Source organism: Phascolarctos cinereus, unplaced genomic scaffold (genome assembly GCF_003287225.1).
Source record: "Phascolarctos cinereus isolate Bilbo 61053 unplaced genomic scaffold, phaCin_HiC Scaffold_5;HRSCAF=322, whole genome shotgun sequence".
NCBI lineage: Eukaryota > Metazoa > Chordata > Mammalia > Diprotodontia > Phascolarctidae > Phascolarctos > Phascolarctos cinereus.
Window position 1 is genome coordinate 321,468,133 of NW_027555958.1, and position 19,880 is coordinate 321,488,012.

A 19,880-nucleotide genomic window follows, 5' to 3' on the forward strand; every position below is an offset into this window, starting at 1 on the left:
ATTAGCATGATGAAATTTGAGAATTGCTACTAGTAAAGGTCAAATTTTAGAATAAACAGAAGTATAATAGAACACCCCTCTCCCCATTTCCTCCAATGGAGTTGGAACTGGACCCCAGGCTCGGATTGGAATCTAGGCAGCATTCACTTTCCTACCTGGAGTGGCCTGCTTTTCCACAAGGATGTCCCAGGGTAGAGAAATAGCTGATGTGAAGGCTCATATGCAGAAGAAAAAGTTGGGAGGCTGGTGTCAGATCTGCCCCAGACAAATTTGGGAGGCTGGTATCAGATTTGCCCTCCCTACCTCCATGCCCCAGTCAGAAGATGCTGACAGACAAGTCCCAGGACCAAGAGGAAGTAAGAGGTAAAGAAGCAGGTTGGTTGTAGACATACTCAGTGTTTGAAGTGGGGCCAGGTCTTGATTTTATCATACAGGGCCTGCCCTGGGGACAGCGTGTTGACAACATCACTGTGTCCCACCAGAAGGTAGTCAGGAATCAAATAGCCTTTGTCCACTGCACACTGGATCAAGTCCTGGGCCACCTTCAGGGCTGCAGCATTGGGAGAAGTTCCTGAAAAACACCACCGCCCAGACCATCTAAAATTTGCCATGGCCGTCAGCTCAGGGGACATACATTTTCCTCCGTGATGGACCAAGGATTCACATACGTGGTTCACACCCAGTAGCCTATGGACACATCTAAGATTTGGGCCCAAGATCTCCTAGCACCAAAGTCCCTCCAATAAAATGATTTGTTTAACTCTTTTAGGATCCCTTATTTCATCCAACCTTCTGCAAGAAACCTTTGCCAGTCCTCCTTAAACTGGTGCTTTCTCTTTGAGATTAACTCCAATTCATCTTTTCTATGTCTTATTTATGCATAGTTGTTTGCATGTTTTCTCCCCAGTTAGAATGTGAGCTACTGGAGGGCAGGGAATGGTTAATTTTCTGCTTAACCTGGTACCTGGCACATAGCAAGTACTTAATAAACAACTTCTTGAAGGATTGCTTGTCCGCACTGAAAGGGTTATATTACTTCCTATACTGTCCCAGGAGATGCCCTGGGGAGAACCAGAACTGGGAATACAAACAGTAATATTTCCATTAGCTTCATGCATATTAACCTAGGGAGCACACAGCTCAATAGAAAACGTGTGGTCTCCGGGGTATGAAGACCTGAGTTCAGATTTTACCTCTGATGCTTACCATGTGACCTTGGACAAGGTTACTAATCAGCCTGAGCCTCAGTTTCCTCACCTGTAAAATAAGAGGCTTGGACCAGAGGACCTTGGAGGTCCCTTTCAGCCTTAAATCTTAGACCAAATACACCATTTAGAGGAAGCGTGTTACCTCAGGCAAACGGCCTGCCAAGCACCTAGCCCACCCATTCCCATGCCATCTTTGCACCCTGTTCTGCCTCACTTGGCATGTGCTCTGGGGAGTCTGATTCTTTTTGATGTCAGACAAAGCTTATCCAAATAGGGACTGGAAAAGTGAAAGTTTCTTTCTAAAAAGACAGGAAAGAGATCTATGGAGTTCCATAATAGTAACAGTAATAATTAATACACATGTTAGTTTTCAAAGTGCTTTACATAATACTCATTGGTGCCTCGCAACAACCTTATACCACAGGTACTATTATCCCCATTTTACAAATTGGGAAACTGAGGCTGAGAGAGGTTAAATGACTTGCCCATGGCCACCCAGCTGATCAAAGACAAGATTTTAACCTCAGTCTTCCAGATTCTATCAGGAAGATAAAACTGTAATCAGAAAGTTTTGTTGTGTTTTTTTGTTTGTTTGTTTGTTTTGCTAGGAAATGGGATTAAGTGACTTGCCCAGGGTCACACAGCTAGTCAGTGTTCTGTGTCTGAGGCTGGATTTGAACTCAAATCCTCCTGAATCCAGGGCCGGTGCTCTATCTATTGCACCACCTAGCTGCCTTGGTTGTGTTTTTTCTTAATAAACTTTCAAACTTAATCCAAATTATTATTTTAATTATGCTCTATTTTGGCACCATCTGCAAACTCTCTCTCCTCCCCTTATCCCTATTATTTGGCAACCAAGAACTGACAGCATCTGCCAGATTATTCTGAAATTTTACTACAAAACACGTGGAGATGTAGAAAGGAAATTGTCCCCTCCCGCCCTCATTCCTTAAAGGAAATAGCAACTCCAACCTCCTCTCAGAATGAAAACAAAAGAGGCATCATAACAGCTGGATTGAGATGTAATGCATGTCTCCTTGGGGCACAAATGCCTGATAGAATTCCCCTTTCGACCAAGCAAAATTCAAACTTCAGTTTTGGGCATAAGCGCCACCAAAGTGAGCACCAAAGGCAAATTCAAAGTCAATCTGTCTCTAGGTTGCACACAGAGTGTGGCACACAGAGTGTGGTTAATAAATGTCTTCCATTCATTCATTCACTCAGTCATCACAAAGAGACGTCTCACTGCCCAATAAATGTAGAATTCTGGCGTGTCCTGGATGCACCACTCTCATTGCCCATCACCCACACCCCGCACCCACTGACTGCCCGCAAGCCTCTTCCTTACCGGTGAACAAGCCAATGAAAGCGATTCCCAGACCGATGTCATTGTAGCCGTAAGTGTGAGAGCCCTCGGTGTCCCAGCCCACTCCTTCATACACTCTACCATCCTCACCTACCAGGAAACTAAAGAGGACATAGAAAGGATATTGCTATCAGAATAGGGGGAAAGAGCATCAGAAAGCAGAGAGGTTTTCATCCTGATGAAAGATTGTGTTAAATTAAGTGGGACTTGACTTGGAATCCAGGAATCATTATCAACTAGGAAAGAACAGAGCTTGTAGGGGGAAGGGAGGGGTTGATGAGAGGAAGGGAAAGAGTATTAAAGGGAAAAGGGCAAGTATCTATTAAAGGGATAAGGACACCATACTACAGGGGAAAGAGTGTTGTGTTTTCAGTTGTGTTAGACTCTTTGTGAACTCACTTTCTTTGGTAGAGATAATGGAGTGGTTTGCCATTTCCTTCTCTGGCTTATTTTACAGATGAAGAAATTAAGGCAGACAGGACTAAGTGACTTGCCCAGGGTCACACAGCTCATAAGTGTCTGAGGCCAGATTTGAATTCAGGAAGGGGAAAGAGTTCTGGATCTAAAACCAGAGGGCCTGGCCTCAAATCCCAGCTCTACTTACTCCCTGTGTAACCTTGGGTAAATTACTTGACCTCTCTGGGCCTTGGGTTTCTTTCTACAAAATAAGATAATGGGGCTAGATGATCTCTAAGATTTTTTTCAAATTCTAAATCCAATATACATTTGAAAGTGAACATTTTTTTAATCCAACCAGTGATTTCATTGGGACACAGGTCAGGGCCTGCTTTCTAACTTTTAGTCTTAGAGAGTTATAGAAATTAATTAATTTGTCCAGAATCACATAACCACTATGGTTTGCCACAGTAGCCAAGTCCAAGACAGGACTTGAACCCAGGTCTTCCTGACTCAGAAACCAGTTTTCTAATCAACGTGCAAATGCTGCCTCTTGAACACAGGCTACTCAGTAATAGACTGATGTCCAACTTGAAAGAGCTGACTCAGGTTCAAGACGAATTCAAATCAGAAAATACTGGATATTGGACTGGTTTGCCATTTCCTTCTCTGGCTCATTTGACAGATGAGGAAACTGAGGCAAACAGGGTTAAGTGACTTGCCCAGGGTCACATAGCTAGCGTCTGAGGCCAGATTTGAATCCAGGTATCCCTGACTCCAGGCCCAGCGCTCCATTCGCACTGTCCACCGTCCACCTATCTGCCCCTGATGTTGACCAATGTAATTAGATGTACTTCTTCCCCCATTAGACTATAAGCTCCATGAGGGCAGGCACCCTATCTCACCTAAACTTTGCATCTTTTCCAGTATCTACCCCGGTGATCTTCCTAATCATGGTTTGTTGCAGGGATCAATTCATAAGCAGCCCACCCGGCTGTCTATGGAGGAAAATAGAAAAGGGATTGTCACGCGTCTTACTTGTAACCTATGTCACAGAATTTCATCCTGTCGATGTGATAGGACTGGATGTCTCGAACCATTATCTTGCACTCTTCAGTCACATTGCAACGATGGCCTGCAGTGTGGATAATGATGACATACTTGGCTGGCCCAAGCAGCTTAGTGCAATAAGTTTCTCGGGCTTCCCAGGAGGAGCGAGGGATGATGTCAGGGCATTCTGAAGAGGGAGGAGAAGGAAATCAGGAGAATTAGAAGGCCAGTGGTAATGATAATAGCAGTTTCTATTCCTATTGTACTTTAGGGATTTCAAAGCACTTTCCTCATAACTACCCCATGAGGTCAATAGGGTCATGATCATGATAACAGCAATCATTTATGTAGATTTTAAAGTTTTCAAAATACACACACACACATATACATACATATATATATGTATATATATATATATACATATATATTTATATATATACATATATATATATAAAACCTTTCATCCTTACAATAACTCTGAAGTATTATTATTATTTCCATTTTACAGATGGGGAAACTAAGGCCAAGACAAGTTAAGTGACTTACTGAAGATTACACAGCTAGCATCTGAAGTCAGATTTGAACTCAGGTCCACTAGCTCCCCAATTCTTGCTATATAGGCTTCTAGCTCACAGACCCAAAGCTAGAAGGAAGCTTCAAGGTTGTGAAGTTTTACCCAATCATTTCATAAATGAGGAAACTGAGACCTCCAAATTTTAAGGGACTTGCTCAGTGTCCCCCAGGTAGTAAGTTGTAGAGCCACTATTCAAATCTATGTCTTCTAACTCCCATGCTTCTCATTTTACACATGGAGAAATCAAGTATCAGGCAAGTGAAATGACTTGGCCAAGATCATGTGGTAGGCCATTGTCAGATCAAATCCATGACTTCTGACTCCAAAGAGTCTTCTGAATCTCTCCCACTACACTACCCAACATTCTGCCACATAACTGCCATTCAGCAAGATGGGTATAGCCCTCGAATGCCAGGCCACTAATCAGAGTATTTCAGGGATCCTCCACCAGCCCAGCTCCAAGGTAAGGGCAAAAAATTATTTCTCAGCACATGTCCCATTGTCCCGTGGAGAAGTCCCATCTGGGTAATCGGGTAATCCTGGGGATGCCTTAGTGCTGACAGAGCTGCCACAAGCAGTGAGGCACAGATAAGGTGCAGAGTTATCTCAGAGCAAAAGCCCTGGGACAGATGCTGAGGCCAACAGGCAGAGAAACAGACAGAGTCTACCCAAAGAAGATGACACACCAGTCTACGTAGGCAAGGAATAGGAAAAAGATGACTGCCTACAGGTCAGCAAGCCCTTTAAAAATGATTTGTGGGCTGATGCAAAGTGAAATGTACTGCATACAAAGTAACAGCAATATTGCACGATGATCAGCTTTGGATGACTTAGCTATTCTCAGTAATACAACGATCCACGACAACTCTGAAGGACTTACAGTGAAAAATGCTATCCATTTCCAGAGAAAGAACCGATGGTGTCTGAATGTAGATTGAAGCATGCTTTTTTTTTCTTACTTTCTTTGTTTTTCTTGAGTTCTTTTGTCTATGTTTTCTTTCGCAATATGACTGTTATGGATATGTTTTGCACAGCCACACATGCATAACCTATTTCAAATTGCTTGCCTTCTCAAGAGTTGGGGGGGTGGGGGACGGAAAGGGAAGAAGGAAAAGAATTTGGAACTCAAAGTTTTAAAAATGAATGTTAAAAATTGTTTTTACATGTAACTGGGAAAAAATACGAAATAAAAAAAAGGTTACATAGAGCCAAGGGTCATTCATGGAAGATAAGAGAACCAGAGAAAAGCATGCCTACACACCAACCCTAGCCATTAAAAAATGTATTATTTGATATAAATAAACACAAAATGAAATTTTCATCTAAAAATAATAATTTGTAGTAATTATAGTTCACACTTATGTAACACTTTACCCCCATTTTCTGTATGAAGAAACTCAGAGAAATTGTGACTTGCTCAGGGGCACCTAGGTGGTACAGGGTCAGGGAGATGTGAGTTCAAATTCGGCCTCAGATACTTACTAGCAGTGTGACCCTGGACAAGTCACTTAACCCCTATTTGCCTCAGTTCCTCAGCTCTAAAATGAGGACACACTAGAGAAGGATGTGGCAAACCACTCCAATGTATTTGCCAAGAAAACCCCATGGACTAAATCTATGGCGTCATATAGATTCAGACACAACTGGGAAACTGAACAACAACACAGTAGTTAGTGTAAGTTAGCTTGGAATCAAACTAAGTCATCAGACTCCAAGACCAGAACCCTTTCTCCCACATTACACTGAATAACATGCATGAGAGTATGTAGTCACGTATACCATGCATGTATGAATAGATGTACGTATGTGAGAGGTGGCGCTCTCATAAGAATCAGCCCACCTGTGAATGGACGGATATACCTGTCCAAGTGCAGAGAAATGCCTGATCAAGGGCTTAAAAATGAATGTAGCTCATTTTAAAAATTAACTTTCATTTGAGTTTAAAAACTAATCTAAGCTAAGAAAAGACATGCACAAGCACACACACACACACACACACACATATATGTTTTAGTATGAAAAGCAGGAAGACCTGGGTTCAATCTCTGACTCTGACATATTCTAGCTGTGTGATCCTAAGCCAGCCATTGTATGAATTGCAGATGAGCTATATATCTTTATCAGTGGGAGAAAGGAAGGAAGGAAAGAAAGAAACATGCAGTCAGTAGCCAATAAATAAGTGCCTATTCTGGGCCAGTCACTGGGCTAAGCACTTCACAAATATCTCATTTGATCCTCGCCTCAACCCTGCAAGGTAGGTGCTGTTATTATCAGGCCCCATTTAGGAAATCTATTTACAGTGAGATATGTTCTTCTATTAGAATAATTGTGATAAATCAAGAACTTAATGCAAATCATGTTTGCTAAATACGCTGGAAAATTAATGGATCAGGAAAACCTAAGTTAAGGATATTGAGGCAAACAGAGGTTAAGTGACTTGCCCAAGATCACACAGCTAGGACCCAGTACTCTCTATCCCCTGTTTGCACATTGGGAGTTCCCTTCCCAGGTGAAATTACAGTTCTATTTTAAAAATGCTATTTAGTACACATAGTTGAGTGTATAATATATACACATGCAGGCCTGAAGTCAGGAAGATCTGAGTTCAAATCCAGCATCAGACACTTTCTAGCTATGTGACCCTAGGCAAATTATTTAACCTCTGTTTGCCTCAATTTCCTCATCTCTAAAATGCCATAATAACGGCACCTCCCTCCTCAGGTTTTTGTGAGGATCAAATGTGAATAAAATTTTAAAGCATTTTATATAATTCCTGGCACATAGAAAGGACTATAGAAATATTCATCTTCATCATCATCATCATTATTCTCCACCCTGAAAGACATCCATATTTTTCATCAGGAGAGACTGGAAGGGACAGAACTAGATGAGGGTCAGTTTTGAAGGTTTACCCATCCTCAGGACCCTGACAGTCCCCATTCAGGCTCTCTTTCCAAAGGAAATCAGCCAGGACACCATAGGAAGGGTCCCTCCAGGCAGGGATAAGTCAGAGGGTCTTTGAAGGGGGAAGGACTTGTCAAGGGGAACTAGATAATGCGTTACCTAAATTCTGTATTTCCCTCAGTGGCTAGCACAGTGTTCTGGCACTTGTTAATTAAAAAGAAGGGAAGAAGAAAGAGCTTTTGATTTTTTCCTTGTGTGGGAATCTCTGGATGAGGCAATCCTCTATTAATGCAGATTGGCCCTTTCTCTACAATTTGTTGATTTAGACATTTTAGAGGCTTAATGACTTGTCCAAGAACACAAAGCTAGTATGTGTCAAAGGCAAGGGTTGAACCTGGATATACCTGATTTAAAGGCTAATTCACAGAAGATCCCATTTAGTGGTTCTCGAACCCTGATGGTCCAAGGGGTTTGAGCTAAAAGTTCTTTGATGGTGCCCTTGAGCAGTAAATAATTGCCTGATTACATTACAAATAGAACCTATTCACAGTGAGGTGGTACACTGGAGCACCAGGTCTGGAATTCAGGAGATCTGAGTTCAAATTCAGCCTCAGGCACTTACTAGCTCAGACACTTACTAGCTATGTGATCGGAGGCCAGTCACTTAATTTGTTTGCCTCAGTTTCCTCAACTGTTACATGGGGATGATAATAGCTCCTATCTCCCAGGTTTGTTGTAAAAATCAAATGAGATCATAATTATAAAGTGCTTAGCACAGTGCCTGATACATGGTAGGCACTATCATTATTATTTTTTTATGTGCATGTTTGAAGCATCATGTGGTTATATTAAATAATTAATGGATCTAAAAGAATATTGTCAATAGTGTATTAAATTAGCTTGGGAGGGTCACAACATATTTTGTTGTTGAAAAAAGGTTTGCAGAACAAAAAACTTTGGGCACCACTGCACTATATCATGTTGGTGTTCAGTCACGTTGGATTCTTCCTGACGCAGTGGACCATGGCACACCAATACCATCTATGGGTTTTTCTTGGCAAAGATCCTGAAGTGGTTTGCCCTTTCCTTTTCCAATGGATTAAGACAAACAGAGGTTAAGTGACTTGCCCAGGGTCACAGAGCTAATAAATGTCTGAGGTCAGATTTGACCTCAGGTCTTCCTGACTCCAGGCCCAGCACTCTATCCACTGAGCCACCTAGCTGCCATATGGCCTTTTAATTATGCAATTACTTAATTAATGTCTATTGAATTGAACTAAAATGAAATGAAACAAAATGAAATTATATTAAATTTATTATATCGAAAGAGAATGGAGAGGGGACATATGCTTTGGGAAATGCAAGGCAAAACCAACAGCTATCAATTAAAATTTTGTTTTAAATTTTTTACAAAAAAGAAATGGAATGAACTAAGTCAAGGGCTTACCTTTTTTGGACACTTCGTTCTTCTGGGAGGCCAGACAGAACTCACTCTGAACAAGTAGTGGTTGGATGTACTTGGGTGAGAGGTAATCTCTGAAGACAGCGAAGGAGATCAAATTCTCAGCCGCAGCCAAGGCAGCAGCACTGGGAGAACTTCCTGACGAGAGACCATAAGCCAGAACATTCATTTCTTAGCTTAACTCCCCCCCCACGCCCACCTCCACCCTGGGCAGAGCTCTCTGTGCCTTTCTTTCCAAAACCCCATCTAGGAACCTCTACAAAGGGCTACAGCATCCCCTGTTCTTGTCATCCCTCAGTGCTGAGGACAAAGGGAGAGCCTGGAGGGGGCAGAAATGGAAGGAATTCATTACAAAAGGGTCCATAGCAGAGGAAGAGGTGAAGCAAGGGAGGGAAGAGGCTAGACAGAGAGGAAGCGGGAAGAGCACCACTGATGTGTGTGAAGGTTCAGATGCAGGAAAGAGGAAGGCATGAGCCGGGATGGGCGGCAGGTCACCTGAGCAGGCTCAAAGCCAGAGCTGGGGAGTCTCGGAGGAGGTCTGAAAGAGTGAGAGTAGAGAATAACAGAAAAAGATGGCAGAAAGAACAGGGGGCTTGAAATGGGCACCAAAAGTCCTGGGTTCAAATTGTGGCCTTGCCACTTACTAGCTATGTGACCTTATACAAGTCACTTCACATCTCAGAGCAATGGCTTCTTTATCTATAAAATGAGAGAGGGGGAGGGTGGGGAGAGAGAGAGAGGGACAGAGAGAAAGAGAAAGAGAGAGAGAGAGAGAGAGAGAGAGAGAGAGAGAGAGAGAGAGAGAGAGAGAGAGAGAGAGAGAGACCTATTGAGATTTGATTCCTAGCTGATGCTTGTAACACTTTCAAAACAAACCATTTGTTTCAGAAAGAAAAAAAAAAAGAAAAACATTTGGGGAGTACGAAGATTCTTACTGTGACAAAAACGGTCACTGAGAATTTGTTGAAGCTTTAATATTTCTGAAATAAATAGAATAAAATATATGGGCCACCTTGTCTCTGCCTAAACTAGCTACATAATTCTGACCTGAACCCTCCCCCAAAAAGAAAAAAACCCTGAATTAATCAGGTTGTAGGGTTCATATTTCCCGATCTATGTTGGGATATCTCTGTTCCCTTTCCTTGTAAATGATCCCAGAAGGAGCTCAGAAGTTGCTCAGTTAGGACCTGGCTGGGCTGGCCGTTACCTGCTGCACTTCCCACAAAAGCAAACCCCAGTGACTTGTCATTGTAGCCGACAGTGTGAGTGCCTTGGATGGCCCAGCCCACGCCTTCGTACACGTTGCCATCATCACCAATCAGGAAACTGTCAGGATGTAAGGAAATCCAGTGTTTAAAGGCCAATGGTACAACCCAGCTATAGGGACAGACCCCAGCTCCCCAACCCACAAAACTCATTTTTTTCTTGCAGTGTCCTGGAGGAAGCATCTATGTCTGGAGTACTGTGTTTCCTTCTCTTTTTATTTTTTTCTTAAAGGCAATTGGGGTTAAGGGACTTGCCCAGGGTCACACAGCTAGTAAGTGTCAAGTGTTTGGTCTGAGGCCAGATTTGAACTTACATCCTCTTGACTTCAGGGTCTGTGCTCTATCCACTGAGCCACCCAACTGCCTCTAAATAATTTTCTTTTAAGGCAATTGAGTTAAGTGACTTGCCTAGGTCACATAGCTAGTAAGTGTCAAGTGTTTGGTCTGAAGCTAGATTTGAACACAGGTCTTCCTGACTTCAGGGCCAGTGTGTTCCCTTCTAAATGCCGTGTTATGAAATGTACAATGGTCAATTTCTCCATTACAGTCTTATTCTGATTCTTAACAATAATGATGATGATAGTTAGCATTTATAGAGCGATTTAAGGCTTGCAAAGCACTTTATAATGTTATTTTGCCCTCACAATAACACTGTGAGACAAGTGCTATTATCATTCTCATTTCATAGATGAGGGAAAGTGAGGTACAGAAAAGTTAAGTGATTTGACCAATAATTGTCATGCAGCCAATATGTGTCTGAGGGTGGATTTGAACTCAGGTCTTCCTGACTCCAGGTCTAGCACTCTTATCTATTGAACTATCTCACTGCCTCTACATGAATCTACACTGGACCTGGGAAGTAGTGTGACTTCCTCTAGCAACATTCTGCAAAAAGTCATTATGAGCAGAGAAAGGAATATGGATAACAGAAGGTTTCAGTGTGTGCAGACATAAGCGTTGGTAGAACAAGGCAGTAAGAAAAGAGTAGAGGACAGTATTCAAAGGAATAATAGGGTCAAGACGGTAACGTAGAAAAAGTGAGACCAGCACAAGTATGTTGCACAGTGAGAAGAAAGAGAGGTATAGCAGTGCCTGGAGGCCACAGTCAGGGCGAAGAATAGACTTAGGAGTAGGAAGTCAGAAGGATAAACGATACAATGCCAAAGATGTACATGGATCTAAGGTCATAGGGTAGATCCAAATTCTCCATGCTATAGCTAGCTCAATAAAATTAGGTGCAGGGATGTCTTTCAAGTTGAATTCAGTTTAGAAAGCAGTGAAGATATAAACAAGAAAATTCTGTCTTGTTTAAAAGTATCTTATTGGTAATGAGAGTGTACCAGTATTGGTTTGCTGCATACCTAATACCAGTGCAGCTAAATGGATAAAGGAAGAGTTAACTAATTTAGAAAAGGAATTGAAAGAAAATCAATAGTGGTAGATTTAAGCATGGGCCACTAGGTGGCACCATAGTGCACAGAGTGCCTGGCCTCCAGTCAGAAAGACTTATCTGAGTTCACATCTATGCTTACTAGCTGCGTAAACCTAGGCAAGTTATTTGCCTCAGTTTCCTCATCGGTAAAGTGAGCTAGAGAAGGAAATGGCAAACCACTCCAGTATCTTTGCCAAGAAAACCTAAAATGGGGTCACAAAGGGTCAGATGCAACTGAACTAAAGATTTAAGCATCTTTGCTAACAGAATAATAAATAACAACAAAAAAGGTGGCAGAGTACAATGAAAGAGAATTGGATCTAGAGAAAGAGGACCTGAGCTCAAATCAAGTCAGAAGGTATGCACACTATTTGTGTGACCTCAAGCAAGTAATTTAACTTCTTCCGTGGGCCTCAGTTTCCTCATCTGTAAAATGAAGAAAACGTTCTTGCTTCTCATCTCCTGGCTTCCTTGCATTCCTTTAAGTCTCGGCTCAAATCCCACATTCTGTAAGGTACCTTTCTTGGTCGTTCCTACACCGCTGACTCACATGATCCTGTGTTGTTCAGTCATTTCAGATATGTCTGACTCTTCATGGAGCCCATTTGGGGTTTTCTAGGCAATGATACTGGATCGGTTTACCATTTCCTTCTCCAGCTCATTTCACAGAGGAGGAAACTAAGGCAAACAGGGTTAAGTGATTTGCCCAGGGTCACACAGCTAGTGAGTGTCTGAGATCAATTTTAAACCCAGGAAGATGAATCAGGCAGACTCCAGGCCTGGTGTTCTGTGCACTATGGCGCCACCTTCTGGCCTGTGCTTAAATCTACCATTGACTCCAGGCCAGGTGCTCTATCCACTGTGCTATCTAGCTGGTCCCTGTAGTCTATTAAAAAGCTCATATCTTTTGCAGACAAATAGCTATCTAGTCATGGCTTTCCTACCCAGTAATCTCTTTGAGGGGATTATTTCATTTCTTTCCTGTGTATGCATATTTAGCACAGTGCCTGGTACAGTGTTTAATAAATGCTTGTTCAGTTTAATTTAATTAAAGCCTTCACCTGTGAAGTTGATTTTGGGAACCCGTAGGACCCTGCGACCTTCTCATCCCGGCCCATTTTTCCTGCCTCCAGACTTCTTCTTCTATTGGGAGTTCTCTCTGGCCTCTCCCTTTTGGAGAGGCCAGCCAGCCCTCAGTCCCCTCCTCTCCCCCTCATCCCTTTTCTGCTCCCTTTTTTGTATTGTCTTCCTTTGTCAGAATGTAATCTCCTTGAGGGCAGGGACCATCTTTCTTTTTCCTTGTATTTGTATCCCCCAGCACATGGCACAGTGCCTAGCACATAGTAGGGCTTAATAAATGTTTGTGGCCTACCTGGGCCTGCCCTTGAGTAAGACCACCATTTTTTCTTATTAAATTCCTTTGCCAGGTCATGCTTGTCAAAAAGCAATAAATAGAACGTTGAACCAGGAGTCAGGATGTCCTGTGTTCAAAACCAGCTTCAGATACTTCCTAGCTGCATGATCCTTGGAAAGTCACTTAAGTTCTGCCTCAGCTTCCTCAACTGTAAAATGGGTGTAGGATGATTTTAGAGGGGAACTTCCTCTCCTTTTCTGCAACTTATTGTCCTAGCAAGTTACCTGGGACCCTGAGAAGTTAAGTGATTTGCATGGGATCACACTGACAGTGTGTGGCATAATTAGAACCCAGGTTTTCCTGACTGAGAGGCAGCTCTCTATCCATTATTACCACACTGACTTTCACATGTATATGCACAATATTATTATTATTCAGTGGACTAAATTTCCACTGTCTAATAAATAGCTTGTCCACACCAGTGAAAACAGGTGCTGTTTTGTAAGTGGTCCAACCCAACCTAGTGCTATGAATAAACAGGCCTTCCAAAAAAGAACCCTGAAAATAATGATGATGATGATGATGATGATGATGACAGTGATGATAGAAATAACAACTAACATTTGCATAATGCTTTTCGGTTTATAAAGTGACATTTGCATATTACCTCATTTGATTCTCTCAACAATAGGAGATAGGTGTTGTTATTATCCCCATTTTATAGATGACTAAACTGAGGTTGAATGACTAAGTTACTCAGGGAGACCTGGGTTCAATCCTGACTGGCACACAAGCAGCACACTATTATTCACTGAGCTACCTAGCTGACTAAATAAGGATAACCATGGAATGAAGAAGGACAGCTAGGTGGTGCCATAGTGCACAGAGAGTTGAGCCAGAAGTCAGGAAAACTTCACCTTCGTGAGTTCAAATCTGGCCTCAGAAACTCACTAACTGTGTGATCGTGGGCAAGTCACTTCACCCTGTTTGCCTTAGTTTCCTTATCTGTAAAATGAGCTGGAGAAGGAAGTAGCAAACCACTCCAATATCTCTGCCAAGCAAATCTTAAATGGGATCACAAAGAGTCAGGCACGACTCAACAACAACAACAACGGGTGGGCCTCATTGGCCGGCCTGGAGGCCCCTGCCTCCGTGTCTTACTTGTAAGCCACATCACACCAGCCGTTCATTTTGACATGGAGCTCGTGCAGGCCCTTCACCTTCTGCTGGCAGGTGCTCTTCTCATGGCACTCCTGCCCAGCAATATGGTGGATGATGAGGTATGGGGTGGGAGTCCTCAGCTGGATGCTGCAGCCAGAAGGCCCTGCTCCCCATTCTGGTCGAGGGATCATCCTGAAGGAGCCTGAAGGGGAAAACCCACAGAGACTTCACTTGATGTTTTCTCCTCAGCGTTTCTCAATAGACCCTCCTCTCCTGGGCATCCTGTCTGGGCTGGTGCTTTGAAATCAGGGGTTTCTGGGGAAGCCAGGTGGCACAGTGCCCTGGAGTCAGGAGAACTTGAGTTCAAATCCAGCCTTAGATATTTACTATCTGTGTGACCCTGGGCAAGTCACTTAACCCTGATTGCCTCCAAAAAAAAGAAATCAGGGGTTCCTCTCCACCCCTAATGTTTAATAGAGGCATAGAAATAAGGCCCTCTCCCATAACATCTTCTCCTTCCCTCTTCATTATCTTGTCTTTCTTTCTCATGAATGCCCCCTTCACCCCCATCCCAGTATAGACTTTCTACCTCCAGCAGCAAAACCCATGAGCTGGAATCACCCTCTGCTGCCTGTGGGTGTTCCTGGTCTGGATAGGCCTCTTCCTGTGCCCCTGAGACCTGTCTCCCCCCTCTTCTTCACAGATCTGCCTCATATCCTCCTCCTCCATTTAACCTTCTCTAATGAGTTGGCCTCCCCAGCCAAACCCCAGCCCTGTCACCTGTCCAGATTCTTCTCCTTCACAATAGCATGAGCATTGTGTTTTAAAGCAGGAAGAGACCTTAGAGTTCAATTCATCCAACTCTCTCATTTTACAGATAAAGAAACTGAGGTCTTAAGAAGAGAAATCATTCACCCAAGATAACATACATAGTAGTAACACATGTAGTAAGTGTGAGGCAGGATTCAAATCCAGGTCCTCTCATTCCATGGCCAGAGCTCTTTGTACTGTCTGTGGTGTTTTGGTACATCAAAGCCCACGTGTCACCCCCAAGTCACACTTGTATTCATCTTCTCCTTCTTGTGCACTAATTTTGTGCTTGTTTTTCTGTCTCTCTGCATCCCAGATGTGTACTCTAATTTTCCATCAACCAGCAGCTCTCTGAGGATTATGTTTATGTCTCTCTTATCAACCCAGGAGCAACGTGAGGGCAAGGGCTTCAAACGTCCTTTGTCAGCCTGGTAGCTTCAGGGCGGTGGCTGCGTCTCACCCCATCTAACTCAAGACTCCGTGAGGGTAGAAGTTGTGTCTCCCCACCCCTCATCAGACTGAAGGCTCCCTAAGACTCTAAGCCCAATCTGCTTTCTCTAGACCTTCTCCTCTTCCCATCACCTGTACCAGTGCCCAACACCATCAAGGCCATTGGCAGACTAATGCCTCTTTAGGGCTCTTCCCCCACTTCCCCATCCCCAACCTCCAACACAGCTAGTAGAGGCTTCGACCTCTCCCAACCTCTCCCAGATCCATGCTGTTGACTGGTGCCTCTCCACCTCACCCCTTCCTAAACCAGCAGAAACATTCAAGACCCACTGAATCGACCCAACCAGCCTAGAAGGTCACTCACCTCCGTAAGGTATCTTGGCCTTTCTAATGAGCAAAGTGATATTGTTGATCAAGTTTTGGAAATCGTTTGCTATGGAGTCTGTCTTGCTTTCATTTGAAGTAAGGAGGTTGGGAACGACATCTGCAAGAGAATATGCCTTCTCATATCATTGGGCCCTAAGTGTTTCTTAAGCAGAGCTCTAGTTCATTTATTTTAATTTTCCCTCTTCTTATTACGAACTTGAAAAACAATGACAAATATGAGTGTTTTCCCACACAAGAAGAGAAAAAGAAGACTGCTTATGACAGAGTGAATCTCCTTCATGCATGATTTGTTTGGGTTTTTTTTTTAAAGTATTCCATTTTAAGGAAATTCAATTTTAATTCAAATTTCATTTGGTAATTCTAACACTGATCTGCTGTCTATGGCCCCTTTTGAACCTCAAGAGGAAGTTCTTAAAGGCACATACCTCCTCCAGCTGGTTAATGCCTCAGGCATTGGCCACCACCCAATCTCTTCCCCCATCTTTCAAACTGCTCTCCCTCCTCCTCCTCCCTCACTTCCTCTAAGTCCCAGCTAAAAGCCCACTTTCTACAAGTCTTTATCTAACCCCTCTCAATTCTAGGGCCTTTCCTCTCTTATAAACTCCCTATTTATCCTATATATAGCTTGTTTGTACATGTTAGTTTGCTTACTGTCTCCCCCATTAGATTGTGAGCTTCTTGAGGGCAGGGGCTATCTTTTGCCCCTTTTGTATTCCCAATTCTTAGCATGAGGCCAGGCACATCTTCTGTCTCTTGTTTGGTCATGAATTCTTCCCCTCCCCATAAATCTGACAGGTAAATTATTCCTTGTTCTCCCAGTTTGCTTGTAGTATCAGCTTTGATATCTAAATCGTGAACCCATTTTGACTTTATTTTGGTGTGTGATGTAAGATTTTGGTCTATACCTAGTTTCTGCCATACTCTTTTCCAGTTTTCTCAGCAGTTTTTGTCAAATAGTGAGTTCTTATCCCAAAAGCTGGGGTTTTTGAGTTTGTCAAATACCAGGTTACTATGATCTTTGACTACTGCGTCTTGTGTACCTAACCTATTCCACTGATCCATCACTCTATTTCTTAGCCAGATAGCTTTGATGATTCCTGCTTTATAATATAGTTTGAGATTTGGTATTGCTAATTTACCTTTCTTTATATTTTTTTCATTAATTCCCTTGTTATTCTTGACCTTTTATTCTTCCAGATGAATTAAATGTGTGTAGTCAAGCAAAATAAATTCTCTTGTCGGCCATGCCCAAAAAAAAAATCTTAATTTGCATTTTGATATCATCACTTCTCATATCAGTAGGAGGTAGCAACAAACCACCTCTTTCACACAGGAGAATCACAGAGCTGGAATGGATCAATGATTGGCTAGTCCAGCTCATACCTGAACAATAACAATAGGTAACTAGGTGGCACAGTGGGTAGAGTTCTGGGCCTGGAGGCAGCAAGACCTGAGCTCAAATAAGGCCTCAGACACTTCCTAGCTGTGTGACCCTAGGCAAGTCACTTCACTTCAGTTAACCTTGGTTTCCTTAACAATAAAATGGGGATAATATAGCACTCCTATCTCAGGGTTGCAAGGATCAAAGGAGATCATACTTAGCACAGCAGCCAGCAAATAGTGGTTTCTACATAAATGTTAGCGATCATGAACAAGAATCTTCTTCTCCAACATGCCCAGCAGGAAGCGATCAAGCTCTGCTTGAAGGGTGAACCTCCCCCCCCCACTTCTCAAGGAAGCGCATTCTACTTTTGAATGGTTCTAATTGTTAGGAAGTGATTCCTTACATTGAGCTGAAATTTGCCACTCTATAACTTCCACCCATTGCTTTAGATAAGCATTTTGCAAACCTTAAAGCTCCATAAATGATAATTAATACTAATAACATCTATTGACATGCTTACACTAAAAACTGCTTGGGAAATAAGAGAAATATAAGACAAACACCCTGTCCTCAAAGAGCTTATCTTTTAGCCTGGGGAAAAATGTTAACCCGAATGAAACAATTAAGACTATAATATGTATAAGGTTTAAATTGTGTGGTACGGATACAATAGAGTTATAAGTTATATCTATGCCCTTTGTCTTCACCATGTTGACCCTGTGTTTCATGTTGGCTCCAGCAATAAGGCTAAATAGAGCCAAAGGAATAGGGTACAAATAGTAGGAAAGACTGACTGGTTGGAACTTATAGGGATGGTGGTTCAAGGCTGACAGGGAGGATTCACTCTCCATGCCTGGCCTGCCTTTGTCAGCATGCATAGATCTATTGCCCACCTGTTTACTCAAAGCCATTATAATCCAAGGAGGAGAAAACTCACCACAGTGTCCAAGGCCCAGAATGGAGAAAAAAAGAAACCACACAAACATCTTCAAGGAACCCAGGAAGGGCCCTAAGGAGACAGACCACAGACAGCTGCCCTGGGAGAGATGTAAGACATTCAGCATTAAGGCATGGATCCACCTCATGTGGCCAAGCATCCTTGAGGGGCTTCAGAAAATTTCCATTCTGAGGGGAGGAGACACATCTCCAACCTAACGTGGAGCACAGTGCTTGGCAAAGAGTAGGTATTTAATCAGTGCTTGTTCAGTTGAATTGAATTGAACCCTGGAAGCTTCCCAGTAATAGAGTCTTAAAGTTGAGAGGGATATTGAGATGTCTATAGACCCTTTACCATCCTGGGCACTGGCACTGGGCATGCTTCAGATGGCATTTGGTTCAACTTCCCACCCAATCTGGGAATCCCTTCTACGCCATAAAGTTGAATTCAACAAGCAGCTAGCGAGGACTTTCTTGTACAAGATGCTATTATGCTTCTTTTCTTTGCTTTTCTCTCCATTTTATGTCAGATGGGTCTTCCTGGTTCAGCACTCCTTAGGCATCCTAGGGCCCCCCCCCATCATAGTCTCACCATATTGGTGTCATACGGTGCAGACACTTGATTGACTAAGTTGCCTCTACCTCAGAACTGAGTTCAAGTGATCTGCCAGCTTCAGCACCCAAGTAGCAGGGATTACAGGTGTGTACCACTGTGCCCAGTGGGCTTCTCTCTCTCTATCTCCCCCTCTCTTTTCTCTCTTTCTCTCTTTCTTTCTCTCCCTCTCTTCTCTCTCTTTTCTTTCTCTGTCTTTCTTCTCTCTCTTCCTCTCTCTCTCTCTCTCTCTCTCTCTCTCTCTCTCTCTCTCTCTCTCTCTCTCTCTCTCTCTCTCTCTCTCTCTTCTTTTCTCTCTCCCCCCCCATTTCCATCCTTTCTGTCCTTTTTTCTGTCTTGCTTCTTACTTTTGGCACTATGCTACTACAGTGATCATGAGACCTCTACTCAAACACTCTATTGCTAGAGAGTTCACCACCTCACAAGGCAGTCCAGTCAAGTGTTAAATAAACCGTATTGTTGGGCAGTTAGGTGGTACACCGGATAGAGTGCCAGGCCTAAAGTCAAGGAAGACTCATCTTCATGAATTCAAATCTAGCCTCAGATGCTCACTAGCTGTGTGACCCTGGACAAGTCACTTAACCCTGTTTACCTCAGTTTCTTCATCTGTAAAATGAGCTGGAGAAGGAAATGGCAAACCACTCTAGTATCTTTGCCAAGAAAATCCCAAATGAGGTCACCAGGGGTCAAATACGACTGAAATAACTGCGAAACAAGACCATATCATTAGAAGTTCTTCCATACACTGAGCTGAAATCTGCCTCTGTGGTTTCTGTTTGCTTGCCGCAGAATCACAGAATCTCAGCACTGGAAAACATTAATCCAATCCACGCCTGATCAAGAGTCTCTTCTACAACACTCCCAAGAAGTGGTCATTAACCTTGGAGAACACTATTGAAGGATTACTGCTCAATCTACTGCAGTGGCTCCTACTTCTCCCAAATCCAACTGATGATAATGATAATTATAAGAGCTAGAATTTACACATCTATTTAAGGTTTACGAAGTGTTTTACAAGTATCTCCTTTTATCTCTATAACAACCCTGGGAGGAAAGTGTTATTACTGTCTCCATTTACTGGTGGGGAAACTAAGACAGACAGACATGAAATGACTTGCCCAGGGTTAC

At 42.8% G+C, this 19,880-nt stretch overlaps 1 protein-coding gene across 1 annotated transcript; it reads right to left on the reverse strand.

Annotated features, from left to right (window-relative positions):
* Positions 1-285: 285 nt before the first annotated feature.
* LOC110212096 (peptidoglycan recognition protein 3-like) lies at positions 286-18,237 on the reverse strand. Its single transcript, XM_020991947.2, has 8 exons — positions 18,141-18,237; positions 15,797-15,916; positions 14,173-14,374; positions 10,168-10,286; positions 8,946-9,098; positions 4,009-4,207; positions 2,557-2,675; positions 286-571 (listed from the first exon to the last, which is right to left on the reverse strand). Exons 1-8 carry the CDS (start codon positions 18,187-18,189, stop codon positions 393-395), a joined length of 1,140 nt encoding a protein of 379 aa, XP_020847606.1. The 5' UTR covers positions 18,190-18,237; the 3' UTR covers positions 286-392.
* Positions 18,238-19,880: the final 1,643 nt, after the last annotated feature.